Source organism: Sinocyclocheilus grahami, unplaced genomic scaffold (genome assembly GCF_001515645.1).
Source record: "Sinocyclocheilus grahami isolate Dianchi unplaced genomic scaffold, SAMN03320097.WGS_v1.1 scaffold104.1, whole genome shotgun sequence".
NCBI classification, from domain to species: Eukaryota; Metazoa; Chordata; class Actinopteri; order Cypriniformes; family Cyprinidae; genus Sinocyclocheilus; species Sinocyclocheilus grahami.
The window spans coordinates 36,092-52,988 of record NW_015505283.1 but is presented as its reverse complement, the minus strand read 5'-3'; the positions used below and the strand labels follow the sequence as shown (position 1 = coordinate 52,988).

General features: G+C 36.7%; 1 protein-coding gene across 1 annotated transcript in view; it reads left to right on the top strand.

The window, feature by feature from the left end:
• The window catches only part of LOC107588472 (t-SNARE domain-containing protein 1-like), a 68,278-nt gene that overhangs the window by 22,034 nt on the left and 29,347 nt on the right, over positions 1-16,897 (top strand). The window contains exon 2 of the mRNA XM_016276573.1: positions 13,681-13,809. Coding sequence (XP_016132059.1) covers positions 13,725-13,809 — 85 coding nt within the window. The 5' untranslated portion in view covers positions 13,681-13,724. The remainder of the gene's footprint in view (positions 1-13,680; positions 13,810-16,897) is intronic.

The following is a 16,897-nucleotide window of genomic DNA, read 5'->3' as shown; positions in this document are numbered from 1 at the left end:
TACTGTATATATATATATATATATATATATATATATATCAATCATGACAACTCTTGGAAGATTTTAGCATGGTGATGGATATGAAGATGTTAATGTATTTGGTCTTGGCGGAATAGATCTGCTACGCTGCTGCTGAATTGCTGCTGATGTTGGTTATTGCTGTAGTTGTAGATTATTGTTACTGCAACTTGCTACTGCCAATGCAAATAGTGATACGGTGCCGTGAGTATTTAAGACATACTGCTGCTGCATAAATAGCTTATAAAATAACCCGTAGCAGATCTATAAAAGTGGAGCTGGGGAAGGTGGAGGGTTTCAGAGAAACTCTGAAAACTCGTTGCTGGAATCTCAAGTGAATGCTAGCCAACCATATAAATGCAAGGCAGTAATCTCATTGGCTGCATATGCAGCATAAACCAATCAGCTTGTGCCAAGTCGTTTAACTCTCTGCTGAATATCATTAGTTACGTTAACAACCCGTCAGCCTGCGCCATGTAGAGTTTCATGACTGAACTATGTATATATATATATATATTAAACTACATTTGTTATTTTGTTAGACCAGCCTGGCCTCTGTCCATGTTTTTGTATAATTATGAATTTGTTTAGTAAAGAAAATATCCTACACTAAAGCAATATCCTACACTCTCAGAAAAAAGCTACAAAAGATGTCACTGTGGCTATACCATTTAAAAAGTTGCTAATATGTACAACGTTAAGTACCAATACCTTTAAGGTGCTAATATGCATTTCAGGGAAAATAAGGTACAAAAGTGTACCTTTTAAAAGGGTACTGCCCCAATGACAGTTTTTGTACGTCTTTTTTTCCTAAGAGTGTACAGGTTTAGAGCAACATTACAGTATATATACTATAATGTTAGTTTTTGGAGTTGTGTGTATGCGTCCCCTTTACGATCCCTCTGTTTTTCCCTCTTTTTTGTAATAGGATTGAAAGCCAAAATGAGGGCTTTGAATCAGCAGGCAAGCATTTAACAACATAAAACACTAATATTAGATCATTTTGAATGGTTAGAATGAGCAATAGGTTTAATTATAATTTTTTTAAACTGGGTTTTCCTTATTTTTTTCCTGCGTCAAACAAATGACACCCTCATGTTCTTTGACGCACATGCATGGCACCATGTCAAGCTACTGTTTTTTTTACTGCATTGTTATATTTAACAGTAGGCGATGAGTAAGCCTACATAAAATCTGCACCCACAGAACTCTGCAGAAAGACACAGAACTGGAACAGCCATAATTCACAAAGCCATCCCTCACTCTTTGTGTTTTATAAAATATTTTGGCTTATTAATTTTAGCTACTGATAAGTGTCTAGGGTACAATGGGGGGGCTATACATGTTTTATGTATATGTTTTAAATTAGCAGATGTTTCTATTTATTTCCTCGGTAACACTTTAGAATAGGGAACACTTATTCACTATTAACTACGACTTTTCCCTCAATAAATTCCTAATTTGCTGCTTATTAATAGTTAGTAAGATAGATGTTAAGTTTAGGCATTGGGTAGGATTAGGGATGTAGAATAAGGTCATGTAGAATAAGGCATTTATATGTGCTTAATTAGTACTAATAAATGGCTAATATTCTAGTAATATGCATGCTAATAAGAAACTAAGAGACCCTAAAATAAAGTGTTACCATTTCCTCTAATAACACATTAGATGCCTCATCAACCTGTACATGCTAAACATATATGTAAATATCTTAAAGCTAATAATGCTACTTCCCCAACAAACACCACCATTTCAGATTTTGATGAATGATGTTGGATTTAGATAACTTTCACACAGTTCTAACAATCCCTCTGATTACATCTGGTGTTTACTGCTGTTTGTTGTGGAAAGTGTGGCCTTTGCTTCCATTTAACCATCTCTAAATCCATTTCACAGAATTCTTCAGATTTTTTCAACGCCCGTAGAATCTGTCTGGGCCTATTGTTGAGGAAGTCACATCATACATACACAAGAATGTTTTCGAATTGAAAGAGATGCATGAAGATGTGATCATCTACAACATATGTTAAATGTTTTTTAAATCTACTGTTTAATTGATTTCCTATAGGCATTGCAGGTAATTATATTTTTATGAAAACATGAGGGCTTGTCCACCTTATTTAGCAATATAGAAGTAAGCTATTTTCTATAAATGTGAAAGACTTGCGCATCATTAGGTAAATAACTAGAAGAACCAGAAAGTGCTGTAAACCGTAATTAAGACTTTTTGCACTACAAATAGGTTTGTCTATAATTATGACAAAAGATCAAAATAATATAAGAAAAAGTATAACAAGCTGTTTTGTACTGCTTGTTTATATATAAATATTTTATGTTTTAACCAACCTGGTCTCATGGCAAAAACGTACCCGGGGGCACATTTTCGCGAGACGCGAAATACGTACCAATAAGTACATATCACTGCAGTTTCCAAAATAAATGAACACTAGAGGCAGTAAAACTCCGACACCTTTTATTCCTTTTCACACACATTTACAGAGTTTCGATTAATAAAGCGGAATTTTTGCACAATTACGTAAAGAATATCATGTTATGACTTCAAAACAATTTTAATATGCTGGGAGATTTGAAAACTGATGCTTTTGAACGTTAGCACCGCACATATCCAGCTTCATATCAATGGGTTTTCATCGACAGTAGGTTTGTTCGGTAGCTCACGGAGTACGGAGACATACTTGAGAGGCGAGGAGCTCCGGTTTGAATCCCGTGTAACTACGGTTCGACAAAACGGTTCAAATCTACATATAAGTAAGTTCAAATGAGACGGTTGCATCAACAAACACGTTTTTATATCAGTTTTGCATTTGTTAACACTATCGGGTAGGTTTAGGGTTGGGTTTGGTGTAGGGCAAATTTCCAACACGATAGAGCATTAACTTTTAGCAACAGTCCCCGGATATTTGAATTCTGAACTGCCGCAATACGTACCTGAAGCAACGTAATAAAAACACAGCAATGCGAACCTATATCAACATAATAAAAACGTGCCAGGGTTCATGTATTGAACCCGTGTTTTAGCGCCACACAGTGGACATTTGTCTTTGAAACTGCAGCGAAACGTGCAGTAAGGTACGTAAAAACGGTGTTGCAGAAAAGCACCCAGAGGTACGTATTTTTATGAGACTGGGTTGGTTTTAACAGTATTTTTGATTAAATAAATGCAGCCATGGTGACCGTAAAAGACATGTTCAAAAAAATCTTACTAACCTAAATCTTTGAATGGTAGTGTATTTAATGTACATTTAAAGTATATCACATTTAGGTGACATTTTGCACTTTATTCCCTATAATATTAAAATGCCCCATAAGTAACATCATATGTGCATCATATTTAAATAGGTACATATCACTGATAACATTTTAGGGAAAGTAGTGCTTCAACTTATGATGCTTATGATATTTTAAAGCAATCACCACTGTGCCACACCAGTAGTATTTAGAAAAAATAGCTTGTATCCTGAAAAGCAAAGCTATTTGTACAACAGCTGGGCTTGCTACTAAAAAATGTGGCAGTCAAACCTGTTAGAAAATGCGGTCAATCCCAGACACTGGCTGAATGCAGCCATAGAGTATTGGGGCAGATTGAGAGTGACTGGTCTGACATCCTTAATGCCTGTAAATCACTCCATAAAAATATGGATTACAGGCTTTGAGACTGTGCACTGCTGGTGTTTACGGACTCTATGAGTGATATGGTACACACACACACTCACATAAAACCCTCAGGTGGGCACACTGTTGCTGTGTGTGTGTGTGTGTGTGTGTGTGTCTGTGAGAAATAAGCAGGCCATGTGACAGCAGTTGCTGTATGTCCCGAGTGTTCCGCTTTGTGACTGTGTGCTCTCGTGCTGTGCTAAGCCTCTCCGTGGTGATAATGGGAGACAGGGAGCGGAGTGAGGGGACAAATTCAGAATGAGAGGAAGTGATGAAGCATTCTGTCGGCCCCCTGTCGGCCCACAATCCTGAACGGCCTCTGATGGCTGTATTTATTGCCGGCCCACTTCCACCTCCTCTCTGATAACACGCATTGACAAACTCGCTCTCCCACACTTGCTCACCACACACACAAAAAGAGACAGAAGACACCTCAACGGCAGCTGTGAAATGACACATATGCCCCCTCCCTCCTTCCTGTCTCTGCTTCTTGCTTTCCGTTTTCACCTCAAATCACCTCTCAATGTTTCTTTCAAGGTCTGAATACAGCCCCTGTTCCCTTTTGTGGATTACTATTATTTTTTTCAATAAGATGTTTATTCATTCAATACAGTACAGTGTTTTACTCGCAAGGTGGTCTATAAAACATTAGGGCCAGATTTACTAAACGGGTCAAATTAGCGTTAGAGCGCAATTCCATAAAAGCGCCGATGGAAGGGTAAATACTGCGGGTGATTTACTAACAATGCATGCAGATCCTGATTTTACTAAGTGCAACATGTTCCTGGATCAACATCTTTGCTGACCCTGGAACGACATTGTGATTAACCAATCAGATTTGAAGAACCAGTTTATAGTTTTTGTGAAGTTTAGGCTTACAATCAGTGTTTGGTGCTTGTACATCAGTGTCATTCATCTATCATTTCCTCTGATTTTAGGGATTACTCATGGTTAAGGTTAGGTTTAGGTGTTGGGATATGGCCAAGACTAAATTTTTGGATTAAAATGTTGTTCCAGGGTCAACAAAATATGTTGACCTAGGAACACATCTAACTCAGCAAAATCAGGACGTGCAACAATGCGCACATTAAAAAACAGATGCAGCCAGATCATTTCCATAATGACCAGAGCAATCTACCAAGAGCAGTACAAATTACAGCCTGTTTAAGACATGCTTTTTTTGGGCATTAAATAATGGTGCAAATACCAGTAATTTGACGGGCGCAAACATTAGTAAATTGCATTGCTTGATTCATTTTAATACTCTCCTCCCATAAATTTTGCATCTGAAATGGAAACTACAAATGCGTAGGTAAGGTCTGGTGCAAAAATAACTGTGTCCACGCCTTTCGGTTTAGTTCTGCAGGCAATTTTTATTGACCCAATCACTATAAAATAAAATAAAAAATTAAATTAAACAAAATAAAATTTAATTGAATAAAATTGATTAAAATAAAATAAAAACTCAATAAAAACTCAAAATAAAAACGGAATAAATAGTAGTAATATGAGCAGCAGTAGTAGTAATTATAAATAACAATAATACATATATAATAACTTATTACATACAATATTGTAATTATAATAATAATAATAATATTAATACATTTAATGTATTATTATTTTTACAGCAATATTTATTATTATTTATTATTATTATTATTATTATCATCATCATTATCATCATCATCATTATGTATTATTATTATTATTATTATTATTATCATCATCATCATCATCATTATTTATTATTATTGGCCTGTTTTTATTACTGCTATTTTAGCCATCTCTTTACATTTTTGTGCACACACCAAACTGTGGCCAGTCCATGGGTACAGTCTGCCAGAAAGACGTCTTTCAATTAAATCTTTTATTTAATTGATTTATTTAGCTGTCTGTTAATTTGCTTAAATTTGTTTAACTAGCACAACGAGTTCCAAAAATGGTCACTTTTAAGTTTATCGCTCTCACTTTTTGCTCTATCAGTCTCTCTCAATTTCTCTCTCGGTGTACTTTCAGAGCTCATTTTTATGGTGAAGGTTTTTTATTACCCATGTTACATTAGGGTGATGTTTGATCCATAATTGACCTCAAATTTTTCTCTTGTTCAAAAACAATTAATATTATCAAGAGTCACTTGTACAGCACTACAGCTCTTTCAAACTGTGCTTTTATTGGCCTATTCTAAACTGCCATGCCATTAAACATAAACATTAAATGTACAGTATATCCTAAGTTAAATTAAATGTATTTCACATACATTTTAAATGTTGTTTGTGGAATGACTGCTGAAATAAAAGTATTTCATATTCAAAGTTAATCCAGTTACTACTTAACTGCAGAATATGTGCATATGCTATCCATTAGAGAACATCTATCTATGTATGTAGTACTTATATGACTTCATTAGCAGGTTTCAGTACTAGTACTTGCTTCAAATATTTATTACATCCTGAAACATTGGGATTGAGTACATTTTATAAATAGAGTTGTGTCCTCTTGCCCCTTCCTGTCCAGTCACATGATTAGCAGAGGAACAGACAGCTGTCTAATTGTGAGTGACAGACTGATCAACCTGAGTTAATCAACCGCTGTGTTTCTTATATGAGTGACCTGTCAGTCCATCCAGTCATGATGGAAGCCTCTGTGGCAGCAAAACCTGAGGCTGGAAAGGTTTAACAGAACTAAGCTGTTGTTTAATTACCTTCTGAGAATTCAGATACATCTGTTTTGGCCAATCAGATCACAAGCGGACTCTGCTAAATACAGGTTTTGTGATCACCCCACTTTATAGTCTTATTTGGTGTGAAAGAGAAATATCATGTTTCCAAGTTGAATGAAATGAGAAATTACCAGCAGCATTAAAAATTGGTGTTATTTTTTTTTGTGAACCGTGCAAAGCAAAGAAAAAAATTCTAAATTGAAAAATGTAGGCAAATATAGTCAAAACAAAAATAATCAAAGTAAATATCTCCCAGGATCTGAGTGAGCATGAGCAAGAATTAGCAAAACATTGTCTGGGCTCAAAATCAAGAAGCACATCAATGTTTTATTGCTGCCAAAAGTAATTAATCTTCCCGCTCTATGGAAATTAATCGGATTATTTGGCCACGTGGCCCGGCAAATTTCATCTTCCATCTCATTCCTCCCGCAGGCTTGGCCACCTCGCCCACCTCAGTCTCTGCTTCAGAAACAACGCAATCTTTTTCAGCGGAGACATCTGTCATTATCTCCACAGGTCCTCACACTTTCTTCTGCACTTTTAGAGTTTAGCTTGCATATCCTGCCTGGATCTACAGAAATGCCTAATAATAAACTTATAATCATATGAAATGTTTAAAACTTTGCAATGTTTTTCGCTTAACGGTGTAGTTAACTTCAAATTGGAAATTGTCATTTATTCACCCTCATGTCGTTGCATACCGGATACTTTCTTCCGTGGAAAAGAAAATGTGGATTTTTAAATACCTTGTCTTCTATTTTCAGTATAATGAAAGCGAATACATTTTGCGGCTGCCAAAATGTCAAAAAAGCACCTTAAAATTATCATACTGTAAATGTGGTCCATATGAGTCATATTTTGAAGCTATGAGGCATAAGAAACTAAACTAAAAGGCAAGTTGTTATTCACTAAATGATTTGGAATTCATTTGGGATAAGCACACACATTTTCTTGAATATTATTATTATTAGCATCTATTTTAAATTAGTGTGTATGTTGTATGTGTACGTGCTGAATTATATTTGTACAGCATGTTTGTCTACTTTATTTTATTTTATAATTTTTTATTTATTTTTGTTGTTTGTCTTTGTGATTTTGAATTAAATTGTATTTGATGCTGCAAAAAAGAAATAAAGAAACAAATTGTATCGGGACAATAAATATGATGATTATAACTGCTCCATATCTTATTTGTCTTTTTTATTTTATTTTATTTTTGTATATTTGTGTCTTTGTAATTGTGAAATTTATTTTATGTGATGCTGTAAAAAAACTGCCCTGTGTAGAGACAGTAAATATTATTATTATTGTTGTTATTGTTATTAGTGTTATTTACAACAGCAGCAACTACATTATTATTATTATTATTAACTCTGGACATTGTTATGTGCAATATGCTTAAACTGTAGCCAGTCGGTCCATGTGTGTGTGCTGTATTGTTATTGTCACTTTTTTTGGGCTGTCTATTAATTTGCTTAAATTCGTTTAACTGGCACTTCAAAAGTTGTTACATTTAGTTAAATCATCTACACGAGGGGCATTTTAATTTATTTTCATTTATTGGTGAACTATCCCTTTAATTCCACATCTTTGTAAAAATGCAAGGATTGTAGCATGTGAAGTGTGATTTCTGTAGTCCTCATGCATGATGTAGATGATGACATTTGATGCTGTATTCGTGACATGATGGTACTGTAGATGATTCCATTGCGCAGGTCTGCTCTCTCATTGTGCACGCTGTGTAGAGGGTGAACGGGTCGACACACGCTTTCTCAATGCATTCTTTAACATTTTAACCGTGTTACACACCCCTCACAAAGTTATTATGAATGTCAGCAGCCAGTGCAGATGACTGAGTGGTTCGCGAGGACTGATTCATGGCATGAGTAGTGTAGCTGTGTCACAAGGGGTTTAATTCATGCTCGCACTCACACACACAAAGTACATGTCACTGTGGGGTGAAATCGTGCCACAGATGCCCCATATTAGTTCACACCTTCAGCACTTTGCTAATGAATGTAACTGACACACAGTCCAAGTGCACTGATGAAGTAGCACATGCGCCTCTGTTAATTGCGCACCAGGCCCCAGGAGTTTGATAGGTCACAGTTTAGAGGGGTCAGGACTGACTTCATTCAAGTAGATCTACAGGTGCATCTCAATAAATTAGAATGTTGTGGAAAAGTTCATTTATTTCAGTAATTCAACTCAAATTGTGAAACTCGTGTATTAAATAAATTCAATGCACATAGACTGAAGTAGTTTAAGTCTATGGCTCTTTTAATTGTGATGATTTTGGCTCACATTTAATAAAAACCCACCAATTCACTATCTCAACCAATTAGAATATGGTGACATGCCAATCAGCTAATCAACTCAATTTTTAAGAAAAAATGTATTGAGATGCACCTGTATCAGAAAGAGAATCAGAATCAGAAAGAGCTTTATTGCCAAGTGTGTTCACACGCACACAAGGATTTTTTCTTGGTGTTAGGAGCTTCCAGTACAGAAAATACAAACAAAGTGCAGACATACATAAAATGAGAGAATAGACAATAAATTATAAATAACAATAGTAATAAAAGTATACAGAAAAAGGATAAATGTCCATAGACAGAACTGTGAATGTGCATATGTGCTATTTACAGATGAAGGTTTAATGAGTTATTTACAGATGTGCAGTACTGAGGTGTTTTATGTGTTGTTCAGGTGCGATATGGCCTTGGGGAAAAAACTGTTCTTGTGTCTGGCTGTTTTGGTGCACAGCGCTCTGTAGCGCCGGCCAGAGGGCAACAGTTCAAAGAGAGAGAGGGCTGGGTATGGGGTCCAGAGTGATTTTCTTAGCCCTTTTCCTCACTCTGGAGAGGTAAAGTTCTTGGAGGTTGGGTAGAGGGGCACCAATAATCCTCTCAGCAGTCCTGACTCTCCGTTGTAGTCTTCTGATGTCTGTTTTGGTAGCTGAACCAAACCAAACAGTTATAGATGAACACAGGACATATGCAATGATGGCCGAGTAGAACTGTTTCAGCAGCTCCTGTGGCAGGCTGAACTTCCTAAGCTGATGGAAGAAATACAGCCTCTGCTGGGCCTTTTTCACAATAGAGTCAATGTGATTGTCCAACTTCAGGTTCTGAGAGATGGTGTTGCCCAGGAACCTGAATGACTCCACTGCAGTCACAGTGCTGTTCATGATGGTGAGGGGGGTTCCTCCTGAAGTCCGCTATCATCTCCACAGTTTTGAGAGTTTTTAGCTCCAGGTTGTTAAGACTGCACCAGACAGCCAGCTGCTTAACCTCGTGTCTGTAAGCAGACTCGTCTCCGTCATTGATGAGGCCGATGACTGTAGTGTCGTCCGCAGACTTCAGGAGCTTGACAGAGGGGTCCTTTGAAGTGCAATCATGTGTATACAGGCAGAAGAGCAGTGGGGAGAGAACACATCCCTGAGGAGCTCCAGTGCTGATCGCGATAGTCCTGGATGTGAGTTTGCCCAGCCTCACTAGCTGCTGCCTGTCTGTCAGGAAGCTGGTGATCCACTGACAGATGGAGGTGGGCACAGAGAGCTGTGTGAGTTTGTCTGAGAGAAGGTCAGGCATGATGGTATTGAAGGCTGAACTGAAGTCCACAAATAAGATATTGCGTTATTCCCAGTTTTGTCAAGGTGTTGCAGGATGTAATGCAGTCCCATGTTGACTGTGTCATCCACAGACCTGTTTGCTCTGTAGGCAAACTGGAGAGGATCCAGCACCTTCAGGCAGGAGCGTAGATCACGCGGGGGACGTGGAGGACGTGTCACCCCCACTTTTAATATGATGTAAATTCGTCCCCTGCACCATTTCAGGCAAGTGTGTTTGCATAGAGGTTTTCAAAAGCTGGTGTGAATAAATATAGATTTAAATTTAAAGAGACAGGATTGTCTGTGCATGACCTGATGGTTTTATTCGGACCCAGAATAAGACAAGATGAACATCACGGAGCGCAAAACACTCCATGCAGTGTATGTTTCATTCATACTCGAAGCCAGAAGGCACTCTGTGCAGAAAGTCATACCAGGAAATCCCTAATATGGACAAAAGTGTCTATGGCTGTATAAAAACAGTTGTTTACTTTTCACAGAAAAACAGAAACGTTTTTGAAACATGAAGACATTAAACATATGATTGCAACAATATATGGTTTATTTGTGTTTTTCCAAGTCATCTCCAGGTAATAAATAAAGTATATGAACAATGCAGTGCTAATTGACATAGTATTCATTACAGTATAGAAACTATTCTGCCTTATTATGTGATAGTGTTTGTAGTATATAAATGAATCCTTATTATTGATTATTGTCCAGCAGTGTATCTAATTTCTTAGCCAATTAAAAGCTAGAAGTAAGAAAATAATTAAAGTTGCCTATTCACTACGAGTCAAAAGGTTTTGAACAGTAAGATTTTTAATGTTTTTAAAGAAGTCTCTTCTGTTCACCAATTTATTTGATCCAAAGTACAGCAAAACATTAACATTTTGAAATATTTTTACGATTTAAAATAAATGTTTTCTATTTAAATATATTTTAAAATGTACAAACCCAATTACAAAAAAAGTTGGGACACTGTACAAATTGTGAGTAAAAAAGGAATGGAATAATTTACAAATCTCATAAACTTATATTTTATTCACAATAGAATATATATAACATATCAAATGTTGAAAGTGAGATTGACATTGATTTTGAAATGTTGTAGCATCTGTGTGTAATAATACACACTATATATTCTCTTTTTATATGACAAATACTCTGTAACCTCAGTTAACAAGCCATATGAGGACCCATGGACCCTTCCCCCCGGAATGCGTAACACCCCAGGAAGTCGAACAGGCCACTTTGTTGCATGGCAACCAACGCTGATATCACTGGGTTTATTGGCCAAAAGTATGTAAAGCAGGGAAAATCCCTGCTTGTCCCAAGGAAAAGCAGAGTAGAAATGGACTGTGTTCTAGTTAATTCATAGAAAAACCGTTATTTGAATGAACACACATATTTCTTCAGGCCATTGAGTATATTATTGTCATTGTGTATTTTGTCTTTGATATTCTTAGACTATTTTAGTATGCTTGTGAGAGGACCCATTCCTGATCCTCCCTTTTCACTATATGTAATCTTACCTTGTTTAGTATCTATGAATTTGCCTTCGTATGAGCCATGAAATTTAAAATCAACTTATTTTTCCCTTAAAATGATACATTTTCTCAGTTTAAACATTTGATATGTCATCTATGTTGTATTCTGAATAAAATATTGAAATTTTAAACTTCCACATCATTGCATTCTGTTTTTATTCACAATTTGTACAGTGTCCCAACTTTTTTGGAATCGGGTTTGTAATTTATTCCTGTGATTTCAAAGCTACATTTTTTAGCATCATTACTCCAGTCACATGATCCTTCAGAAATCATTCTAATATTCTGATTTGCTGCTCAAAAAAAAAAAAGATGATGATGTTGAAAACAGCAGAGTAGATTTTTTTCAGGTTTCTTTGATGCATACAAAACACAAACACTCTGAGCAAAAGTCTTCCAAAGTCACACTGTAAAGGTGTGACAGAAGTGCCTTCTGAAGTTTCATTTAGGTGTCTGTACACAGACTTAACTGAGGTGGGAGAGCAGACATATTTTTGTCTGTCCTTACACATAATTTTGAGCAGGCACAGAGCAGCCTTAACTCGTACTACATACTGTATGTAGACGATTTTTATGAATCAAAATATGAATTAAGTATAATCACTGTGAATATAGCCATTTGTGTATAAAGTTATTCTACGATTATTATTTTAAAAAGCCCTCTAATGCTTGCACTCTCTGTTCGTTTTCTAACTGCATGTTTTCTTTAAAAAAAGGTCCCTAACACTAGCTTTCTCTGTTCTTTTGTATTCTATCTACTTGTTTTCTTTTTATTTATTAGAAAAAAAGCTCTCTAACACTAGTGTTTCCTATTCATTTTCTATTCAATATGCTAATCTAAAAAAAAAAAACCTTGCTACGTGTACTGCGCTGGGCTATTCGAGACTTGTCATAGCACTTGAATATTATTGCTCTTTTGTTGGTTTTGATTGCTTCTGTTGTCCTCATTTGCAAGTCGCTTTGGATAAAAGTGTCTGCTAAAGGATTAAATGTAAATGTAAATGTGAATAGAAAGTTCAGAAGAACAGCATTTATCTGAAATATAAATATTTTGTAACATTATAAATGTCTTTATCATCGCTTTTGATCAATTTAAAGCATCCTTGCTAAATAAAAGTATTAATTTCTATAATTTTTCTAAATGTTCCAAAAAAAAAGATAATTATACTGACTCTAAGCTTTTCAATGGTATAGTGTATAATGTTAAAAAAGCTTTTCATTTAAGATAAATGCTGATCTTTGGATCTTTCTATTCATCAAATAATCCTGAAAAAATGTACTCAATGGTTTTAAATATTGATAATAATAATAATTAAAAAAGGTTTCTTGAGCAGCAAATCAGCATATTAGAATGATTTCTGAAGGATCATGTGACACTGAAGACTGGAGTAATGATGCTGAAAATTCAGCTTTGATCACAGGAATAAATTTCATTTTAAAATATATTCACATAGAAAACAGTTATTTTAAATTTCTGTCCCCCTCACTTCTGAAATGATTGCTACGCCCCTGCCTTCAGGTAGGCCAGGACCAGTCGCTCAAATGTCTTCATGACCACAGACGTGAGAGCGTCCAGTGATTTGGGGTTTTTTGGGGACCAGAATGATGGTGGAGCGTTTGAAGCAGCAGGGAACTACACTCAGCGCCAGTGATTTGTTGAAGATCTGTGTGAAGACGGGGGCCTCTCTTTCCATAATTGTGGTTATAACTATATGCATTCTTGTTTTTATTCCCCCCCCCCGTGCAGGCTATGCCCATTTTGTTGCTTAAAAAATATATATATATACACTGTATATATATATATATATATATATATATATTTACATTTCTGTCCCCCTCACTTCTGAAATGATTGCTACGCCCCTGCCTTCAGGTAGGCCAGGACCAGTCGCTCAAATGTCTTCATGACCACAGACGTGAGAGCGTCCAGTGATTTGGGGTTTTTTGGGGACCAGAATGATGGTGGAGCGTTTGAAGCAGCAGGGAACTACACTCAGCGCCAGTGATTTGTTGAAGATCTGTGTGAAGACGGGGGCCTCTCTTTCCATAATTGTGGTTATAACTATATGCATTCTTGTTTTTATTCCCCCCCCCCCGTGCAGACTAGTCCCATTTGGCTGCTCAAGAAACTATTGGAGGACCCAGAATGTCTTACGGATCCATTGACGCGGGATCTTTTGGAAGCAGAAATCCATTTGGTGGGCCCACAAGGCAGGGATACCAGCCAGTAGGTAAAGACACATTTTTTTCACACTCACAGGCAGGAGTTCTCTCTATTTATCACCAGGCATTCTTGAAAACAATATAACAATATTATAATATAAATGAGTACCTCCTCATTTACTAAAGCATGGCATTGTGCATTGATTCCTTCTCCATAAACATCATGGGATTAATAAGCCATATGGCTAATTTAGTACCGTTCTGCCTCGTCTGAGTTCTGATGTGTTTAGTAACAAGTAATACACCTCTTGTATTAAACATTTTATTCGATAGTCAATGGTTGAAGAAGAGCTTGTTAGATCATTCAAAATGTTTGAGCATTTCACCAGCTCTGTTAAATCAACAACAACAAAAAAAGCTGCAGCTTAAAATATTACATTCCTAAAAGAAATACGGAAAACTGTTCTGTTGTGGGCAGATTAAAACCTTAAGCCTTAAAGTGTTAGTGAATGCCAGGTTTTATTATATACATGACCTCAACTGATGTACACATAGTGATTAATATCAGAGCAGCATAACCAAGTACGTACATATTGGCTTACTTTTTATTTTTAGTTCACTCTGTACACATAATCTGGGTTGACCTTTCATTGACGCACTTCAGCCATAACCGTAAAACTAAACGTAACAAGCAAGGAAGGAGAACTAAGCATAATGAGATGGTGTTTACTTTTACTCACACTTTCCCTAACTATACTGTGACTAGCAAGTATGCTAAGTCATTTGCTGGTGCTCATGTCATTTCAAATGCTTTCCACATTCTTCTGTGGAACACAAAATAATAATTTCCATTATAACTAAACATATTTCTGTCATGATAACTTTCGGAGAGTTTAGCATGGCAATATACCAGTAGCGAACAGTGACTCTTGAGCCTAGGCCCTCTCCCCCTACCCTCGTCGGGGGAAAAACTAGCAGCCTAGCTTACGGTGTCCTCTTCTAAATGTCATCTTTAACAATTCCACCTCTGAAACAAGAGGCTATCCAGCCTTAAGGCAGTCGCACACTGGACGACATGTGCAGCCCCTGCACCACACCGCACCACGTCTTTAAAATTCCCCTACACATTGTTTTCCATGACTGTATGCACACCGGTGGCGCCACCGGCGACTGTCCACGGATCCCGACTCCGGGCGCTGTTCATAATCCTGCCGCTCCACAGAGCACCTCAGTGCCACTCACATCATTTTCCATTAAATTACATTATATTTGTCCCAAATTATTGTTAATGTACATAATGACTTCATCCTACGTTGGAAGATTTTTCAGCAAAACGTTTGTCTTTCTGTGGCTCTAATAAATTCCGTGATTCATTGTGCTAGAGATCGCGATTTCTCATCCCGTTTGCTGACGCGACGTGTTCAGTGTGTGATACGTTTTGCACCGGGGCACCACTGTGCTTCTCGTCCGATGTGCGACCGCAACAAAACAGCACAGCGAGAGTGACTGATATTACCAAAATAAAACCATAAAAAGTCAAATGGAAATCCTCATTACAAATGCAGCATCACACAATATGTGCACTTCAGCGGGCAAAACGTACAGACACTCCCTCCCATCACACAAAACCAACAAATGTAATGTGTTTAAGACAACACATCATGACAGCACTGACACAAAACAAATTAGCGACAGACACTTCATGACAAACAAGCAGTGTTTATAATATATAATGTTATTATTGGCTCAGCAGTCTAGTAAATGTGCTCACTTATGTTATTTGCGGCTTCCATCGTGACGTGAATAATAGCTAGTTAGTTTATCAGCATATATATTTTTTTTCTGAGAGGTCCCCACAGTGGGCGGAACTTACATCAAGTTAGTGATAACAAGGCACACCCATTTAGAGGAAAGATATGATTGGTCAATTTTTCTGTCATTTGAAATTACTCCCCCATTGATTTACTATTGCTTGGCCCTCTGTAATTTCATAGCTGGACCACCAAACACAGAGGTCCAGCTAGGTGGAAACGCTAGGCGGAAACATTCTAATATGGATAAAATGGGCGTAATTCATAAGTCAATTCACTGATTACGCAGATTTGAAGAGTTCTTTTTTTTCACAAAAGTTGTATTTATTTTATTTAGATGATGTTTGTCAAATTATGAATTGCTTAAAATGTGTAATAATTATATTTTAAAACATTTATTTAAAAAATGTAAATGTTTTTACAATAAGTTAGGCCCTCTCTGATCTAATACAGCCATGAGTCTTTTTGGGAAAGATGCAACAAGTTTTTCACACCTGGATTTGGGGATCCTCTGCCATTCCTCCTTGCAGATCCTCTCCAGTTCTGTCAGGTTGGATGGTAAACGTTGGGGGACAGCCATTTTTAGGTCTCTCCAGAGATGCTCAATTGGGTTTAAGTCAGGGCCCTGGCTGGGCCATTCAAGAACAGTCACAGAATTGTTGTGAAGCCACTCCTTCGTTATTTTAGCAGAGTGATCTCATTGGCTGCTGATGTGAAAAGAAACCAATCAGCTGTGCAGTGTGAATAATGATGTCATTATTTCAGATTGAGTTAGAACCAATCGGCCTGCGCCTCCTAGAGTTTCATGACAGAACTTTGTGATATTGCGAATGTGTACCTGCCTTAAAGGAATAAATCACCCAAAAATGAAAATGTACTCACCTTCAGGCCATCCAAGATCATCAGAACAGATTTGAAGAAATCACTTGCTCACCAATGGAACCTCAGCAGTGAATGGGGGCCGTCAGAATGAGAGTCCAAACAGCTGATTAAAAACATCACAATAATCCACACAACTCCAATCGATTAATGTCTTGTGAAACAAGAAACTGTTTCTAAGAAACAAATTCATTTTTAAGACATTTTAACTTTAAATCATTGCTTCTGAACAAAATACAAGACCATTATCCATAAAAAAACTCTTTATGTTCCTGTTCCAGATCTGTTCTGATGAAGAGCTTATTGATAGATAGATCGATAGATAGATCGATATTTTTGATTGCTTATGGAACTGTGGTGAGCATAAGAGACTTTAGAAACACACAAAGGACAGCTATGCACAAAGAACGTATATATATATATATATATATATATATATATATATATATATATATATATAATATAT